Here is an 18,739-nt window from a genome sequence, read left to right as displayed (position 1 = left end):
ATCCGCATATAAATCAGAATTACATTAAGAATATAAGTCCTAGACATGTATAAGTAAGTGCAAATCTCAGAAAATCGGTTCTAACGGCACCAAAGTATTAGTACAGTTTAACTTGAGTAAAAATGCTACAAGTTTGTAATAATCTTTTGGCCCTTTACTACGACTCAAGAGTACTAACTGCTTTCGGCATATTGTTTCAGAAACATGGTTCCAAAGACAATATGTATCCCAACTAACAGCGTTTCCCGTGTTCTATAGGATTTGCTCCTAAGTTTTCATTTAATAAGGCAGTTCAAAATGGTCCTTTACAAATAGTATTTTGATAGCTTATAAATGAAAAGTTACTCCATGCTTGATTCTTAATAAGTTCTGGTTTAAATATCAAAGATTCAAGTATTTCAACACTTAGAGACTTTTCGAATAAGTAAAAATCATACTAAGTCCGAAGATTTATATATATACTCCGCCACCTAGCACAACTCCTAAATTTCAAAATTCTGACTAAGTCCAGAAATCAAAATTTTGCGCATAGCTCAATCATAGATTATTCCAAATCAAGTGTTTTACTAAAGAGAGGCGGACATGGAGGTGCCGGTGTGCTGGTATTCTCTAGGGCCTCTAGAGTGTCAACCAGTGCGAGTGTCCTTATAGGGCGGCGACCAATGGCCACAAATATGCTAGCATTCTCTAGGGCCTCTAGAGTGTCAGCTAGTGCAACTGCTCGTACACGAGGCTCTCAATTGCATTTGTGTCGTGCCTTTCAGTCCCTATCTCTTCAAACGCCTCATAGTCCTAACCTTGCTCTCAAATAGTATCACAGGTTTTGGTAAATCCGATTTTGCCATAGCTACAATTATTCGATTTTGGTAAAAATACCTGCCTTAGGCGGTTCGGGTACGGTAAGGAAAAAAAAAGAAAAAAATTTATGAAGTAAAATTTTTCCAAGATACAACCGGTAAGTTGCACCATTGTGTGTGCGAATGGGGCGTTTGTCCATATTTAGGTATGGAGACCGCTCTTCTATGAGTACTACTAAAACCTAATTTTAATGCAATACACATAGACATTCTCATCGTCGGTTCGCTTGTTTAGAATGCTTAACCCTCTATTCCCACAAGTATAATACGAATTTGGTTGAGCTGGTGGAAGCTCAACAAAAGACCCACGCGAAGTATTATGTTGCTTTAACCTAAGAATAAATGGTTGGTTTTGATATTCGATCAGAATCATATAAGTATATTAAGTACTAAGGAAGGAAAATGTTTTTATAAAGTGTATTTATATCACAAGTGCATAAGTTAAGTATGGAAATATTTACAGGATAAGTGTTAAAATTATAAGTAGAGTAGGACAGAAATGTGCCCTAAGTCCCAAGCAGTGAATTGTGCTAAGTGTTAGATTTCTAACATAAGGCCTGAGCTCAATTCATGCTAAGTACTAAGGGGCCTAAATTTAAACTACAATGCATGCCAAACAACTAAGTCATTACCTTTTAAAGCCAGAAAGAGAAGTTGATGGTAGGAGAGTTAGTAAATAACTGAATAAATTCAAGAGGTACATGCTATAACATTAGCTCTGGACCAGGATTTTAGTGTTTGTCTGTGCAATTAAATATCTGTGTGTTAATATGTGACGTAAATCAGGCATGGTTGTAGGCATACATATATGTACTAGTTGTTTATACGATTACATTAACTATAAACATAATATCTTTAATAAACATATACTATTAGCAAATCACATACAGATTACCATGAATAGGCTGTCGTTACCCGTATTTGGTGTCATATAGGTAGAGACAGGCCTATGAATGCATAAATTGATACAAATAATGCCTTGGGCCTAGCTAAAGTAATTGTGTCTTGCCCCTGAGTGCTACTAGTTAATTGCAGGGCACGTGTCAATCAAAGGTTCATAATATGATCTATAAAGTGTTGATTCTATATCAAGCATAGATAGATAGTTGTGGATGCGAAGCATTTCTGTAAAAGTCTCATATGTACGTTCAAAGAATTTGAAAATTGAGGATCGCATCTCCAAAAATGCATCAAAAATGATTAAATATTTTTATTTTAGAAAAAGAAAGCACAGAAGAGAAAGGATTCAGTTGGATCAGAGGTTAAATTTTAAGAAGTGCAGCTAATCTAAAATTAGGTTATGTCCGTCTGTCTGTACGTATGAGTAAGTTTCAATGTGGTAATTGTAATGATAAATCATACTGGTACATTAGGGTTTATAAACATGGTCTCTCATTTGTTAGCTTAAAAACTATGTGTACTTTTGTTAAATCTTTTAGTTTGAATAACAGTGTTGTTCAAAATTTTCCACCAATAATTATAATCTACAGAGGGGGTAATTTTGTTTATCATTATTGGGTATATACATCATTTTGTCGTCGATTGTTTCAGTCCTTGAAAATGTCTGATTATAAAAAAAATTTAGTTTATGATCAAATGTTTTGTTTTAGTCAAAGCAACATAAAATAGCAAACTCAGTTGGCGCCATCTTTTAAACCAAAGCTTTTTTTAAAAATTAGTGTAGGTCCGTAGTGTGGGTCCGTACGGGTCTGATTTTTTTTTACTTTTTTGACATCAATCTTTGTAAAATATGACTATACTATTCACCTGATTTCTGGAATAATGATTCCTAGAACAGAAACATTATAGGTAAAGCATCTCTGTAATTTAGTCCTTAATATGTAAGCATCTCCTTAAACAATATTCTGTAGCGGCAACAAATTGATATACACCTTTGTTTAGACTTTTAAATTAATATCATGCTTATAAAGTTTTGACACCATACAAGTGTTGATATTCGATTATCCTACCATCTGATTTTCGAGCGTTGCTTTTGTCACCATTGCTATGGCAATAAACGTATTAAGTATTATCCACCTGGATCCAGTGTTGGGGACCTTTTTTGTCTGCTAATAAAAGTAATAAATAAACTCTTATTGGTTCCCGCAATTTACACGTTGGTGATACAAATATTTTTTTTCTCCTAGGGTTCTGATGGCGGGGATACAAAATTGACAAACCAGTTTTCTTTTGTTGAAAGAGCCACACAAACCATGAATAATGCTTTAAAGGTAAATCTTTTAATGCTAGTTCAGCTACTCTGTATGTATATCTGATTACGTTTTATTGTTTATTGATGGATTTAAGTTTTAAGTTTTGAAATTAAACTTAAAATGCTAAAAAAACAGTGGAGACTTTTCATAGACATCTGATAATATTTAAATACCGATTGATTGACATTACATTTTTCAACGTTTAAAAAATAACAGAATATTATCAGTACATTTTGGACAATTGTAGCCTACCTATAAATATATAAGATAAATATAAGGTTAGATATATCTAGATATTAATTAAACTGACCAACTGTTATATTGACTTGTAGAGAATCTTTGCAACTAAAAATATTCTAAACCTTTTTTTGTAATGTTTTATTTTTGTATTGGCTAGCGTGTAAAGTATTTGCCAATGTTTTGGTACTGACCAAAGTATTGGGCACAGTGGAATATTAAAGAAAAAGCTGAAAAATTGGGCAAAATAAAGAAATTATCACAGTTAATATTTTTGTAAATGGAACAGTAGACTATTTAACTTATTGCTAGAGAATTCACCACAGTGAAATGTTTCTGTACTTGTTAAAGAATTTTACACAGAGGAAATTGGACTTACTAAAAATTTGCCTACAGTGAAATGCCTCGGTTTTTACTAAATTATTAGTTTTAGTGGAAATAATTTAACACAGTGGAATGATTCAGTACTTGGTTTTGGTAATATTCCAACCAATATTCAACTGTGAAGTCTTGATTTTGATAAAATTGATATGATTTGGCAATATTCAAACTATTATTCCACCGTAAAGCTTTGATCTTGATAAGATTGATATGTTTTGGCAATATTCAAACCAATATTCTACTGTGAATTCTTGATCTTGATAAAATTGTTATGTTTTTGGCAATATTCCAACCAAAATTCCACTGTGTTCTTGGTAAATTTTTTATATTTTGGCAATATTCCTCTTTGGATTATTGATCTTGATAAAATTGATTGGCCTTGGCAATATTTAAACCAATATTTCACTTTGATTTTAATAAAATTTATATATTTAGCCAATATTCCACTGTGAATTCTTGATCTTGATTAATTGATATGTTTAGGCAAAATTTCAACCAATATTCCACTGTGATATTTATACTTTATATACTTATACTTATATTTTGGTAATATTTCTCTGTGGATTCTTGATCTTGATAAAGTTGATAGGCCTTGGCAATATTCCAACCAATATTCCACTGTGAAATCTTGATCTTGATAAAATTGATATGTTTTGGCAATATTCCAACCAAACAATACAAATACGCTCACATCAAATACTTTACTATTATCAAATATATATATCAATAAAGCAAGTACATTTTATACTTTCTTACCTTATATTTAATTTACCTTTTGTAGCAAAGGAGTTACTATAAAACAAGGACAATTTCTAGAAGTAGCACAGCATTTCAAGTTAACAAAGACTAAAAAAAACAGTAAAATTAAGGGAGGGAGGAGACATTGAAAAATACTGATGTCCAAAGTTTTTAAACCCGTTATCTTATTCTTTGGCTTATAAACTTTGGATACTTTTAATGAATTATCATTTTTATTCCCAATATAGTAGTGTCCAAACTTGTTGACTAATATTTCTAATCTAAACAGATTGTATTTATTGCAGTATAAAAACTTTACACTTAATTGATAAATTATCGTTTAAAATAAATGTAAATGATCTATCCAGCATACAGAGATGCAGACGGCACCACCCCCCAGGGCCAACTTCTCGGAGACTGTGAACCAGTGGATCATCTATGACTCCTATGTATCCTATGAGGCCGCCAAGGAGGCCGCGGAAGAGAAGGAACAAAAGAAAGAGATGAAGGAGGTTAAGGTAAGGTTTACCTTAATGACGTTTAAAAAATAGACACTTTTGATAATACCATTACTACTTTTAATACTACAGGATAAAACCTCGATGCATATGGAGGTTCTGCTGGTATATCATATTAATGGCATCAAAAGTAAGGAAATTGGAATTGCTTTATTACAGAAGCAAAATTCATTATCATTCACAGACAATTAATGGAGACAAATTTTCTGCAAAATTAAGGGTCAATGAAGAAAATCATTAGAGAGGTTGTTGTCTGGTGTATACATCAATACTTATAAACTAGCGGATACGCCACTAGAGTCCTCTACGTGCACTTTGCATTAGAGGTAGAAGGGGGAGAGGTTGGATTTGATCCCTTCCATTAAAAAAATGTTCTGCAGTTTTATTTATTTAGGGTCTATTTCTCTTGGAAGGGTTGTGGTAACCTCTTCAAAATATTTTAAAAACCTTCCCAGGACCTATGAAAAGCTACATAGTAAAGGACCGAAACCCTTTGGTACACAGACGCACAGGCATCCTGTTACTTATGTGTAAGTATATATATTATTCAGCCTATAAGAAGAAGATTGCTGGAGACTACGAAGGAGAACGGGAACAATGAGATTAATAAGAAGATGGTGAGGGCAGCTAAAATATTGGAGAGAATGGTCAACCAGAATACTTTTGATGATATTGCACAAGGTACATTTTCTATTTTCATATTTTTTCCAGTATGGCCGATTATTATCCGCTGGAATAGAGCCGGTTGCAAGCATTACTGAAAAATCTTGTATAGCATCGTTTTACAGACAATTTTCACGAATTTCAAATTAGAAATTATAAATCTTCTTGTAGATTTAACAAGAACCTTCAAATTCTTTTATTATATGAATTTTGGCAATTAGGTCCAGTTGTGAAGATAACTTCGTCCATTCATGCTGTTTTATTGTTATTTATGGATTTTATGGATTTTATCATCCTTGTTTATTTCGTAAACAATGACATTAGTAATATATATGCAGAGACATCTAAGCTTTTTATTTAAAAAAGAATGAGGATTTTCAAATTTTTGAGGGGGGGGGGATGAGAGTTAAACTGATGCATTTAAATTTTTTGGAGTGGGGTAAAATGAGTAGTTCAAAAGTTTGAGGGGGGTAAATATCCCACTCCTATGACGATTATGCATACATGGTAAACATTTCAATGCTATGTTTGAAAATGAAAAATGCGAGACTTTATAAAGGTCCTAGGACAAACGCAGGAGTCCCAAACGTCGGAGTGGAATCTTGACCTAACCTAACCTATTTAAAACCATATTTTATGTATCTTAAATGCCTAATCCCTGCGGGGGGCTTATTTGTATATTCATATCTTAACCTAACCTAACCTGTATAGAAGTACTTGAATTAATATTTTAATGTGGTATTCGGCAACCGTGAGCCATGTCTATGGCACCCCTGATCTGGGGTTCGGTGTAGGGTCAATGGCCCTCCCCCGAGTCCCGGGGAAGGGGTCTAGTGACCCCCTCCCTACGCTTAGAATTAATGATTTGAATCTGTCATGTTTATTATGGTTAACTGTATTCTTAATTCTCCCCCACCCTTTCCAGGGATGGGGGAATCATTATTGCCCAAACTGACCATTGTATATGTATTATTTATGCTTTTATGTTATGATTATTTATTCCTATCCATGTAATTATTGTTTGTTGTATATAACTGCAGTATCTCTTAACCCTTCAATAAAGTGACAACTGAAAATAGATGTTGATCATTATCTAGTGAAAGCTAGAGAAGCGTAGCTTCTCTATAGTAAGGTGTCCACGTCTGTCACACTGCCGTAATCTAATTGAACTCCGGTGTCTGCCATTTATCCTCGGCGGATACCACAACTTTGGTGACAGCTGTGTGAGATTACGGCGAACCACAAGTGTAGAGCAGACGCGCATCTGAGGCTAAGGTACTCCCAGCAGTGAATCTGGCAAAACTGACGCAAGCAACCTGAATTACCCACCCTGGACAGCAAAGTTTAACTCTGCATCCGGCAGTTGTGGAAGCGAAACAGCGAAATCTGACGAATAACCGCGAGCAGCGCTGATATCTAACGGAGAATTGAGCGCCAAAAGGGCTGAAACAGGCCTGCGGACCGGCTGAAACAAGCCAAATACGTGTAGACGGCTGAAAATAGGCCAACTTTACTGCAAGAAATAGCAGGATCCGAACCAGTGGCGCTAGCAGGACGGGACATTCCCTGCCGCCGATAGGCTGAAACATGCCACATAGCTGCAAGCTGCGAGCTAACATACGGGTGTAGTGCACCAGAACAGAGAAAAACTACGTCAACCCCGAGTATCCTGAGAAGCTACAACGCAGCCACCCATCTAGAAGACAGATATTATATCACATTTGCAGGGATTACCACCCTAGTGTGATGGCCAAACAATAGATTTATGAGCAAAGCTTGGCAAACAAATTGTTGTGTTGTGATAAATCTAAGAATAGAACAGGCTTGGATTACTGTGTATTGTGATAACAGCTAAAAATAGAACAGAGTTGGTCAACAAATCTGTTATGCAATTGTGATAAGGACAAAAATAAAAGCTAGATGTAATATAATCAAAACAATCTCAAGCCCACAGCACAAAAACAATACACCCCTTATTCCAAGGGAAGGGGAGGGGCCCCTCTCCATTGAAGGCAAATACAATCAGGGTGATATAACAGATAAGCCTAAGATTAAGAAGCAAAGGCCTCATTACACCAGCACACAGTTACCCCCCTCCCTCACAGTGGGAACGGACGGAGTTACCCCCGTCCCCTCACGCGCTTCCCCCCTTCCTACCCACACTAGACTAAGTCCGTCTGTAGTGTGGAGCTAGCGATCGGATACACAGAGCGCCATTCACGGGTAGCGCAACAGAGTGCGGAAAATATCATAAATCCAACGGACGAAGCGGACCAATGAGAGAGCGAGCTGAGGGGTGAGAGCGCGTTTTCCCCGTGTGCGCGGATTTGACGGCGCGAACGCGCGTTACAAGGACAGAAGATTTCACGCACACACACACACACACTTTCATACCAGAGCGGAGCTACTCCATAGCATTTAACAGGGGTATTTTTAGCAAATAAAGAATTGCAAGTTTCTTTCCTCCTAGCTCTAGTGTGATAAGGGAAAACCCAATCAGTTCCTGACAGCAGTTCAGACCCTCAACATCTATCTACCTCAACACCTAACTATTGATAAGTACAGCTAAGTTATATCTTTGCAACTAAAACCCCCAACCTAGTGATACAAACAGTGTTGGCTGTTAGGCTAGGAAGCCTCAAGTGACAACCCATTCATTATAGTACTGTATAACTTTGTGCCCGCCGTTTCACCGTTGACCCAATGGACCAGCATCAAGTCCCAGGAGGTGACCAAGCCCCAGGATGGCTCCAGGATGACCCTCAGCCGGCCCCAGCCGAGTACCGCAAGCTGATGCTGAGCAATCTGCCGGAGTTTAGAGGGCCGCCCAAGCAGTCCTGGTCGGCACATATCCGCCGACTGGAGATGTCATGGGCGGCTTACCGCGTGCCACCTCATGATTCCCTCAACCGCCGCAACGCCCTACTACTGTCATTGGTAGGGCAAGCGGCGGAAATGGCGTCCCATCTGTTTGGCGAGGCAGGCCAAGCCTTGACCTACGAACAGGTCAAGACCGAGTGTGAATTGCTATTTCGCCCTGCTTTTGAATCCCAAACGCTTAAACAAGCGTTTAGGGATTACAAGCAACACTCGACAGAACCTATACAGGCGTACATATCAACAAAGTGCGCCTTGTATAGGGACGCCTACAACCATGAGGATCTTGAGTTGTTGGTGGACGAATTAAATCGTGGAATTCGTAACGCCAATGTAAAACGCCTCATGATGAACCATGAAATTGCGAGTGTACCTGAGTACACTCGCAAGGCCATGTTCACCGTGACCATGGTTACTAAGCAGCTGAAGGAAGGTGTGTGCTTAGTGGACTCGACCGACGGGCTGACTGGATCTGCCTGCATCCAGTTGCCCCAATATGACGAGTCGGAGCCAATGGAGATTGGCTCCTTGGCTCCGGGTCTCCACCAGATGGGGAAGGTCGCTCCAGATGACAAGGTTCCAGGCCGCTGCTACCGCTGCCAGGGGAGAGGCCACCGAGCTCGAGACTGTCCAACGCCTGTGGAAGTTAGCCTAGAGGAGAGGCGCACCCAGCCACGCCGTGACCGTTCTGCCAAGTGTGAGCGTTGCCACTATGACGGTCACACGGCGGCCGATTGTAGAGCTGACTGGGCCCAGGTAGCCAGCCGCAGGCGCACCGCCGACAAGGGTGCCCCTCCAGGGAAGCCCAGCAGAGTGGCCCATATGGAAGGGAGCGCGCCCCCAGCACCACCACCGCAAGCAGCCGCCCCCAGAGCTGCGGACCGAGCCGATGGGATGCCGCAGTTCGGGACTGTCCCAGCTAGGATCAACGTACTGGGCGGCGCGGCTGAACCCAACTGGGTTGGCCTAGGCTTCAGTCTTAACCATCTGGGGCCAGAGCTGGTACAGCCCAACAACATAGCCGAGCCAGAGGTGCTGAGGCCCCAGCCTTTCAGCCTCAACATGATGGAACCTGCCCGACTGAGCCTACCCAGCAAGAGTGGAGGGGCGCTGCCCAGCGTCCCTGAGACGGTGTATGGGGAGGCCCTGGCAGCCGCTGAACGAGAGAGGCAGGAGGTGCTAGCCAGCACCTCTGCATCGATGTATGGGACGCCACCCGGCGTCGCCACCTGGGATGATGGGGGGGTGCTATCCAGCGCCTCCCACCTTGTGCCTGGGGCGACAACCGTCGCCGCCACCGAGATACCTGGATCCTGGAACGAGCCAGCCTCCAACCTGATGTCTGGGGCGACAACCGTCGCCGCCACCGAGAGACCTGAGTCCTGGAACGAGCCAGCGGTCCCAGAGGAAGGGGTGACACCCGTCACCCCCAGCCAGCCAGCGCCACCAGTCTGCAGGGAGAGCCCAGCTACATGCCAGCCAGCGCCACCAGCCTGCAGGGAGAGTCCAGCTACATGCCATCCAGAGCCCTCTACCAGCCAAGGGAACCCAGCGGCTCACCATCAGGATAAGTTGAATTTGTTAAATGTGTTGTATCCAAAACATTGTAAACACCCAGCCTTGCCTGTGCCCCCTGCACCCGAGGCTGGGGAGATTGAAATTTGGGAAAATAAGGACTTGCCTGTGCCACATGCACCTGAGTTCCTAGGGCAGGGGAGGGCATTGAGTAAGGGCGAGCCTGTGCCACATGCACTTCAGCCCCATGCCACTGGGCATGCCTTGGACCAGGGAAGGGAGCACTTAGGGCTAGGGGAGCCGACACCCAGGCAAGTGCCAGTCGCTTGCCAGTCTGTCATTGGGGAGGGTATCGGGGTGCCTCGGCCGCATACAGATAACGCTCAATGGAAATTTGTATCTAGCCAGGAGCAGCCCAGCCGTGTCCAGCCCCAAGAAGCAGCCGTGACCAGAGCCGGAGATCCCCAGCCGCGTGTACGAGGAAGATGGTTACCTGGAAGCCTCTCCCATTGGTGGATGGTCCTGTGGGGCCTCCTGCTGGCAGCCGTGTGGCCTACAACCAGCTACGTCCTGGTGGGGTGGGACTGTGCCAACCCCACCCATGTCACGTCTTACAATAAAGAAAAGATGTGTGACACGGAGCCCCTACACCAGGAGGTGCCCCTGGGCCATGACGTCCACGTCCTGCAGCAAGTCAAGGTGAGGGAAACCACTGGGTTCAGCTGTCAGCTCACCGTGTCCCAGTGGACATTCAGGTGTGGGGTATGGGGTCACCTCAAGGTGACCTCGGTCCCCACCCTCATGAGGCCAACCAAGATAGACCCAGAAGCGTGCCGAGACCTGGCCAGGAACCGAGTATACACGTTGCCAGGCAAGACCCAGCCACTGACGTTCCAGCTGAACCACCCCCTGTTCTTCACCATTGATATGGTGGGCGCCCTCGTCAACAGCCCCGAGGGGGTGGGTTGCGAGGGGGAGGACGTCCACTTTGAGGGCCAGCTCTACCGCAATGAATTAGTGCTCCAGGAGCGGCGGCTGCTGGTCAAGGAGGAGACCTATGTGGTGGAGGATGGACGGGTGGAGTCCCAGTCTGACCACCTGACCCTCGAGTGTCCCCATTCTGAGCTGTCCTGTATCACTGGGGAAGCAACCTACGTGTGGGACCACCTGGGAAGAGATTGCCCCTTGAGGCTGATCCGCAGCCTCCAGCCCAGCCTGGTGAGGGATGCATATCTGGTTGACCATCAGGCCCAGTTTTTCATCAACATGACCAACCCCACCTCAATTGTGAACTGCGACTTCGAGGCCCATGCCACCAACCATCCAGCGTTGTTCGTGGCAGCTGACCCAGCCGCGGCTGCGCTGCCCAGAGTGTCGGCCAGGGATGTTGACGTTCCCCTTCAAGCACAGATCCATGCAGGTTATATTGGATTTACCCTGGAAACGCGCATGAGAAGCACTGCAGCAGAAGAAGTAGCGGCCAACTGCTGGAAGCTCCAGCAACTAGATCCGGCCCACCCGGTGCGTGTCCAGGGGAGCACGTTCTCGGTACTGAGGGGAGACATCCTGCTGCAGCTGACCTGCCAAAGGCACAAGTATGTTGTCCGCGAACACAAGGAGTGTTGGGACAAAGTGCCAGTGGAGCCCACAGGGTTTGTAGACGCTGTGACACGGGTATACAGTGAGCACGCCACCAAGATTCCCTGTTCCTCCACCTACCCCCTGACTGTGCACGCGGAGGAAGGCTGGATAGAGTTAACCCCTGCTCCCAAGAAGAGGCCACCCCCGCTGGATACGCCTAAGCAGTTGTTGACAGAACCCTTAGATGACTTCAGCTCAGGTGGTTTGTATTCGCAGGCTGAGTTGAATGACTGGCAACAACTGCTGGCGTTCCCAGCATACAAGAGTGCCATGCTGACCGGCCTATCCTATGGCTCCTGCGTTCAGCAAGGCAGCTGTTCGGCCACAGGAGACCATGGGATAGTGTCCTACAACATTGACCGACTGGCGGAGGAAGGAGAGACAGCCCTGGATGTCTGGGCAGGATTTAGACAAGCCATCCACGAGTGGGGAGATGGCGCCGCCATCCTGTGCTTGCTGTTGCTGATCCTCAAACTGCTGGGGGACCTAACCATCATTTCTCTGGCAGCAGCACAAGGAGGAGTCCGGGCAGCCCTGAATGCGATATCACAAGTGTTCCTGTACCATCCAGCTTTGTATAGGAAGGCGTTGGCTAGAGCCAGGCTCAACCATGCCAAGTCCCGGGACTTTTCAGTGGACTGGGATGCCATTCCCATCGGCAGGGAAGCAGCCGAGGAAATGGTGTCTATGAAATCAACTGACAGCGGGCATGACCGCCCAGGTAGGCCAGGACCGCCCTCTGGCAGACCCCGCGGCCCCTCAGGAGGACAGGCCGCTGCTCAGACAATCAACCTGGCAGCCAGTGCCCCAGCCGCTGCCAACAACAACCCGCAGGCCCCACTGCTGACCGTTCCAGCAACAACTGTGCCACCAGCAAACCTGATACCTGCCGGCGCTGACCAACGTATCCAACCCAAGTCAGCCTCTGCCTTTTATCCCACATTGGGAGCCCATCAACCCTAAGAAGATACTCACCACTAGGATTCCATTGAATCATTATCGTTTGTATATATATTTTAGCCTTAAGGAGCGGGCCGAAGGCCTCAACCACTGTCGGAAGTCTGGTAGGGAAACCACCTCCCAGCCTTCCGAGGGGAGAGTTGTGGTATTCGGCAACCGTGAGCCATGTCTATGGCACCCCTGATCTGGGGTTCGGTGTAGGGTCAATGGCCCTCCCCCGAGTCCCGGGGAAGGGGTCTAGTGACCCCCTCCCTACGCTTAGAATTAATGATTTGAATCTGTCATGTTTATTATGGTTAACTGTATTCTTAATTCTCCCCCACCCTTTCCAGGGATGGGGGAATCATTATTGCCCAAACTGACCATTGTATATGTATTATTTATGCTTTTATGTTATGATTATTTATTCCTATCCATGTAATTATTGTTTGTTGTATATAACTGCAGTATCTCTTAACCCTTCAATAAAGTGACAACTGAAAATAGATGTTGATCATTATCTAGTGAAAGCTAGAGAAGCGTAGCTTCTCTATAGTAAGGTGTCCACGTCTGTCACACTGCCGTAATCTAATTGAACTCCGGTGTCTGCCATTTATCCTCGGCGGATACCACATTAACACTACTGCGTTTGTCCACTCCGACGTTTGGGACTCCTGCGTTTGTCCTGGAACTCTTTATAAATAAAGTGACTCTCAAAGTGGTATATGTATATATATATTGAAGAAAATGTAATTTGGTGATTGAAACTATTGAATGATAAATAGTGGATACAAGAAAATACAACATTTGGAAAATATAAACAACTCCACGCCAAAAACTTTAACTTTTTGTGTATAAATCACGGATTATAAGGAAGCATAAATCTAAAAAAATATATAACTAGTAAATTTAGAGTAATTGACAACTGAAACGTGAATATAAAGCTAACAAAAGGAGAAATTAACTTAGAATTATTATACTTTTCACTAAGAGCTTAGTCTTGGTTATGTGAATGGTTTTATAATTGTTTTAAAGTAAATGATGACAACCTCCATAAAACATCTTGGTTACAAAAAATTCATTCACCAAATTTGAACGGAGCCTAGAAATTTTACGAATCTTCTTTTTACTTTTTCTAGCAGACAAACAGACTGACGGACATTTCAAAAAAAGGAAAAATAGAAAAAGAAAATAAGAAAAGTCAAAATATATACCTACCTATAAAAGTTGAATTCGATTTTTTTTAAAATGAAAGGTCAAGACTGCATAAAATTGCAAAATTTGGTAACATGATTATTTTTACTAATATCAAAAAGGAAAATATAGACCTTAAAAAATTTTCAGTATTTATTGGCGAAGTAATATTCTACTAGTGAAGAATTTAGTTTAGTATATTTGAAAATACTAAAATCGCATTGAATGATCTATTTGCCCTGACAAAATGTGGCAAGAAGAAATAAGCACTCAGACATTGTTCTATTCTTAGATAGTTATAGATCAAATGGCAGGTATCTTATTCTACAATGTTTATAGTTAATCAATATTGATTAGAAATAAAACATGAATGACAACATCCATAAGTAGCGAAGCACATAAAAATCATGGAATGGACAAACGGACAAAGTGACTTTTAGAGCAGATGTTCAGTAGAGATATCAAAGAAAGGAAAGAGATAAAAAACATTAAACTTTCGAAACCTTTAAATGATAAGGGTTATGTATATGTATATACTAGACACACAAAGGAATCTTCAGACGAAGCCCAATCTGTCCCACTTTTGAACAAGACAATTTCTATATGACGTCATATAAAGGGAAAAGAAAAAGGGAAGGGGGGGGGGGAAGAAAATCTCTTCAAAAGAGATGGGAGAAAAGAGAATCGTCTTGCTCAAAAGTGGGACAGATTGGGCTTCGTCGAATCTTCATTGAAAATTTCAGATGTCAATCTTCTATAGCAGCCGAGAAATACAATTTTCGATCTAGCACTACGGACTGACTGACAGACTGACAAAGTGAATCATAGAGTTGCTTCACTATTAAAGATATAACTTTTCTAGTATTTAAAAAACTATGATGTTGATGTTATGCTAGGTAACTCACATATACACTTAAAAAAAAAAATAAAATGGGAAGAGGGTTTGTGTGCGGTGTGCCTAAAGTAATCCGTCAAAATTATCAATTGTAATTTAAAGCATTACTTTTTATAATAAGATAAATTTCTCAACTATTAATATTATTCTCTGTTTCTGCTCTCAATACTCTGTCAAAATTTATTATTGTTTTTTTCCTTATTGATATATTATTATTATATTTATACTCTAACACTTTATATTTAGAATTTCATTCATTCTTTTTCTTCTAAAGAATGACCGTTTTGCCCTCCGCTGTCCGAAAATCTTAATTTATATTCAGGTACACGTGATCCTAAATCTACTATGAAAAACCTGGATACCTTCAACTTATAGAAATCCTTTATACCTCTAACCTATTAGAATCCTGGATATCTCCATCTTATAAAAATCTGGATACCTTCAATTTAAAATAAAACCTGGATACTTCCAACTTATAAAACCCTGGATACCTCCAACCTATAAAAATTCTGGATACGTCCAACTAATAACAATTCTGGATACCTCCAGTTTGTCAAAATTATTTATGTATTCGCTGATACCTCCAATTTAACAAAATCCTGGATATCTCCAACTTATAACAATACTGGATTCCTCCAACTTATAAGAATTCTGGATACCTCCAACTTATAAAAATTCTGGATATCTCCAACTTATGATAATCCTGGATACCTCCAACTAATAACAATTCTGGATACGTCCAACTTATAAAAATTCTGGATATCTCCAACTTATGATAATCCTGGATACCTCCAACTAATAACAATTCTGGATACCTCCAACTTATAAAAATTTTAAATATCTCCAACTTATGATAATCCTGGATACCTCCAACTAATAACAATTCTGGATACCTCCAGTTTGTTAAAATTATTTATGTATTCCCTGATACCTCCAATTTATCAAAATCCTAGATATCTCCAAATTATAACTGGAAACCTTCATTTTGTTAAAATCATTTGTGTCTCAAACTCCTTGATACCTCCAAATTGTAAAAATCCTGGATCCCTCCAATTTATAAAAAATCATGGATACCTCCAACTTATAAAAATCATGGATACCTTTAATTCATAAAAATTCTAGATACCTCCAACTTATAAAAATCGTGGATACCTCCAACTTATAAGAACTATTGATACCTCCAACTTAAAAAATTCTGGATATCTTCATTTTGTTAAAATCCTGGATACTTTCAACTTATAAAAATCCTGTTTTCCTCCAAGTTATAAAGTATCCTCGATCATGCCTTTAAATTACCCTCGTATCCAGCTACTTTTTTTCAATCTTATTTTTTCATGTTTAGATTTCAAATTCTACGAGGACAATGCAGATGAATTTAAAGACAATGAAGGAACACTTCTACCCCTTTGGAAGTTTGAATATGAGAAAGCTAAGGTATGTTCTTTGATCCATCTATAATACAAAGTAGAACGATGGCCGAAGTTTTTCTTTTAAGTCTAAAATACGAAAAATTAGGTTGATCAAACCTCTTGGGGCACAGCCCCTAAGGGCTAGGGGCGAAGCCGCTAGTCTTTTGATAAAGTAGTAAGACAATCAACAAAATTAAATATACCTTCCAATTTGATAACCAAATATCTAGCATAAAAATAAGAAGGAAAAATTGTTAGGATCTTAATTAGTGTTTTTCTGTTCTTTTTTAACCACACCCCTTTTGTTAAATGTTAAAAAAACACATTTAATTAAAAAGATAAAAAATTGGAAAATTAATAAAGAAATCTATTTCAGAATTTGGAGATAACATCATTGTGTTGGAACCCGACTTATAATGATCTTTTTGTGGCGGCCTATGGTTCATGTAAGTGTGTTCTTTAAATGGATAAATAGCATAAAACCTGCCCTTCATCTTAAAAAGCTAAACGATAATTGTAGAATTATTGATCCAGTCGTTCAGGTCTAATTTAAGTTCTAGAGTCTCTCTCTATCATTTTAAGAATTAAAAAAAAAATAAATACTATATCACATTTATTTGTTAACGTTTTATATTAACACTAGCGGCTTCGCCCCTAGCCTTTAGGGGCTTTTCCCCAAGTGGTTTGATCAAACAAATTTTTCGTAATTTAGATTTTAAAAAATAAACCTAAAAAAAAAATTTCTTGGGGGGGGGGGGGGGTAGTTGACCCCACAATTTTTTTTTGGGGGGGGGAGGGGTATTTTTAATTTTTTTGGAGGGGTTGGGGGTGTCCCACCCCCCAAGAAAATAGTTATAAACCTTCCCGGGACCTATGAGAAGCTACCCTGTAAAGGAGAACCTGATCGGTTCAGTGGTTAGCGAGATCCTTCGCTACAAACAAACAAACAGACAAACAAACAGACAAACACACAGACAAACAAACACACAGACATCGTTCTACTTTGTATTATAGATTGTTACCTTATTGATGCTTCGATACATATTAGCATAATTGATAATATTTAATTAATCTATTATCTTTTTAGATAATTTTTATTCACAAGCAGAGCCTGGGGTTGTTTGTGTTTTCTCCCTGAAGAATCCCTCCTTCCCTGAATACTTATGCCATGCGCCGTGTGGGGTCATGTCTATAGATGTCCATCCCGCGGTGAGTAAAGTTAGTTATTATGAGATCCATTCTTCCCTGGATATCTTTGCCATGCTCCGTGTGGAGTCATGTCCATTGATGTCCATCCTGCGGTGAGTAAAGTTAGTTATTATGAGATCCCTCCTTCCCTGGATATCTTTTGCTATGCTCCATGAAGGGTTATGTCCATCGATGTCCATCCCGCGGTGAGTAAAGTTAGTTATTATGAGATCCCTCCTTCCCTGGATATCTTTGCTATGCTCCATGAAGGGTTATGTCCATCAATGTCCATCCAGCGGTGAGTAAAGTTTGTTAGTAGCAAAGCTACTCTATTATTCACTTTGTATGTTCGTCCGTCCGTTCGTCAGTAAGTAACACTGTGGGGAAATTTGAATTGGACGGCTGCTTTTCAAGATAAGCAGCTTTTTTTTTGTAAACATCATGTACTATTGAGCGTCCAGTCTAGCCCGCCTGTCTTTCCAAGAATAATTTGTTGTGAGTCATTCATTTTTCATGCCTATGGATGCCCAACAGTAAGAAAAGTTGTAATTCTAAAATTTCATACTTTAGATCCAATCTTTTCCAAAGATTTGTTTTGTCACCAGCCGATTTGACGGAAACGGCCCTAACTTATTTATTTTTTTCAGCATCCCCATATGATAGTGGCTGGTTTATATGATGGAAACATTGCTGTTTATAATCTTCAGAAAAATAAAGGTAAAATATTTTCTCGTATTCATTTGAATCCGGTGGATAGGAACCGGTTCTCATGAATACGAAAAAACTATGTCTAGCATCGTATTATATCCAGTTTTCTACGAATATAGAAATGTACAATCATAAGATTAAAACTAGTTTTTTTAGCCGGTGCCTTCGGCACCACGGGGCTAAAAAAACTAGCTTTAATCTTATAATTGTACATTCTATATCCGCGGAAAGCCGTTTATAATACGATACGAGAAATAACTATTCTAGTATTCATAAATAGGAACCGGTTCTCACCCATACGGAACCTTGGGGTTAAAAAAAACTGGTTTTAATCTTATAATTGTACATTTTATATCCGCGGAAAGCTGTTTATAATACAATGCGAGAAATAACTATTCTGGTATGGCTTCGGAACCGATTAATATCTGCTGTATTAGAACCGGTTCTCAGTCGTACTGAATAATTGTGTATAGCATCGTAAAGTCAAATATTAAGATAAAAATGAATAATTAATACCACTTTGTTAGCCATGGCTTTTGGTCCCTTGGGGCTAACAAAACTGTTTTTCATCTAATAAATTTAAATTTTGATATCCGCGGAAAGTTGTTTATAATACTATAAATAACTGTTCTTTGAAATATAGGATATTACCAAACATAAATAGCGAAGGCTTTTTATTTTTGTTTACATTTACAATATCATTGCTTAGCAATTAGAGTAAAACAGTTGAGTGTATCTCCCCATCGCAACCGCCTTGTGCAACCTT

General features: G+C 40.6%; 1 protein-coding gene across 4 annotated transcripts in view; it reads left to right on the top strand.

Moving 5' to 3' along the window:
* Positions 1-18,739, top strand: part of LOC145325997 (dynein intermediate chain 2, ciliary-like) — a 108,890-nt gene that overhangs the window by 41,849 nt on the left and 48,302 nt on the right. For all 4 annotated transcript variants that reach the window (XM_080169061.1, XM_080169060.1, XM_080169058.1 and 1 more), the window contains 8 exons: positions 2,077-2,118; positions 3,005-3,088; positions 4,795-4,944; positions 5,496-5,625; positions 16,011-16,102; positions 16,454-16,523; positions 17,165-17,286; positions 17,913-17,982. In XM_080169061.1, the coding sequence (XP_080025187.1) occupies positions 2,077-2,118; positions 3,005-3,088; positions 4,795-4,944; positions 5,496-5,625; positions 16,011-16,102; positions 16,454-16,523; positions 17,165-17,286; positions 17,913-17,982 (760 nt within the window). The remainder of the gene's footprint in view (positions 1-2,076; positions 2,119-3,004; positions 3,089-4,794; positions 4,945-5,495; positions 5,626-16,010; positions 16,103-16,453; positions 16,524-17,164; positions 17,287-17,912; positions 17,983-18,739) is intronic.

The sequence above is a fragment of the Acartia tonsa genome, chromosome 8, assembly GCF_053477335.1.
Source record: "Acartia tonsa isolate MP-2025a chromosome 8, ASM5347733v1, whole genome shotgun sequence".
Classification (NCBI taxonomy): Eukaryota; Metazoa; Arthropoda; class Copepoda; order Calanoida; family Acartiidae; genus Acartia; species Acartia tonsa.
This window is presented reverse-complemented; position numbering and strand designations above follow the sequence as displayed.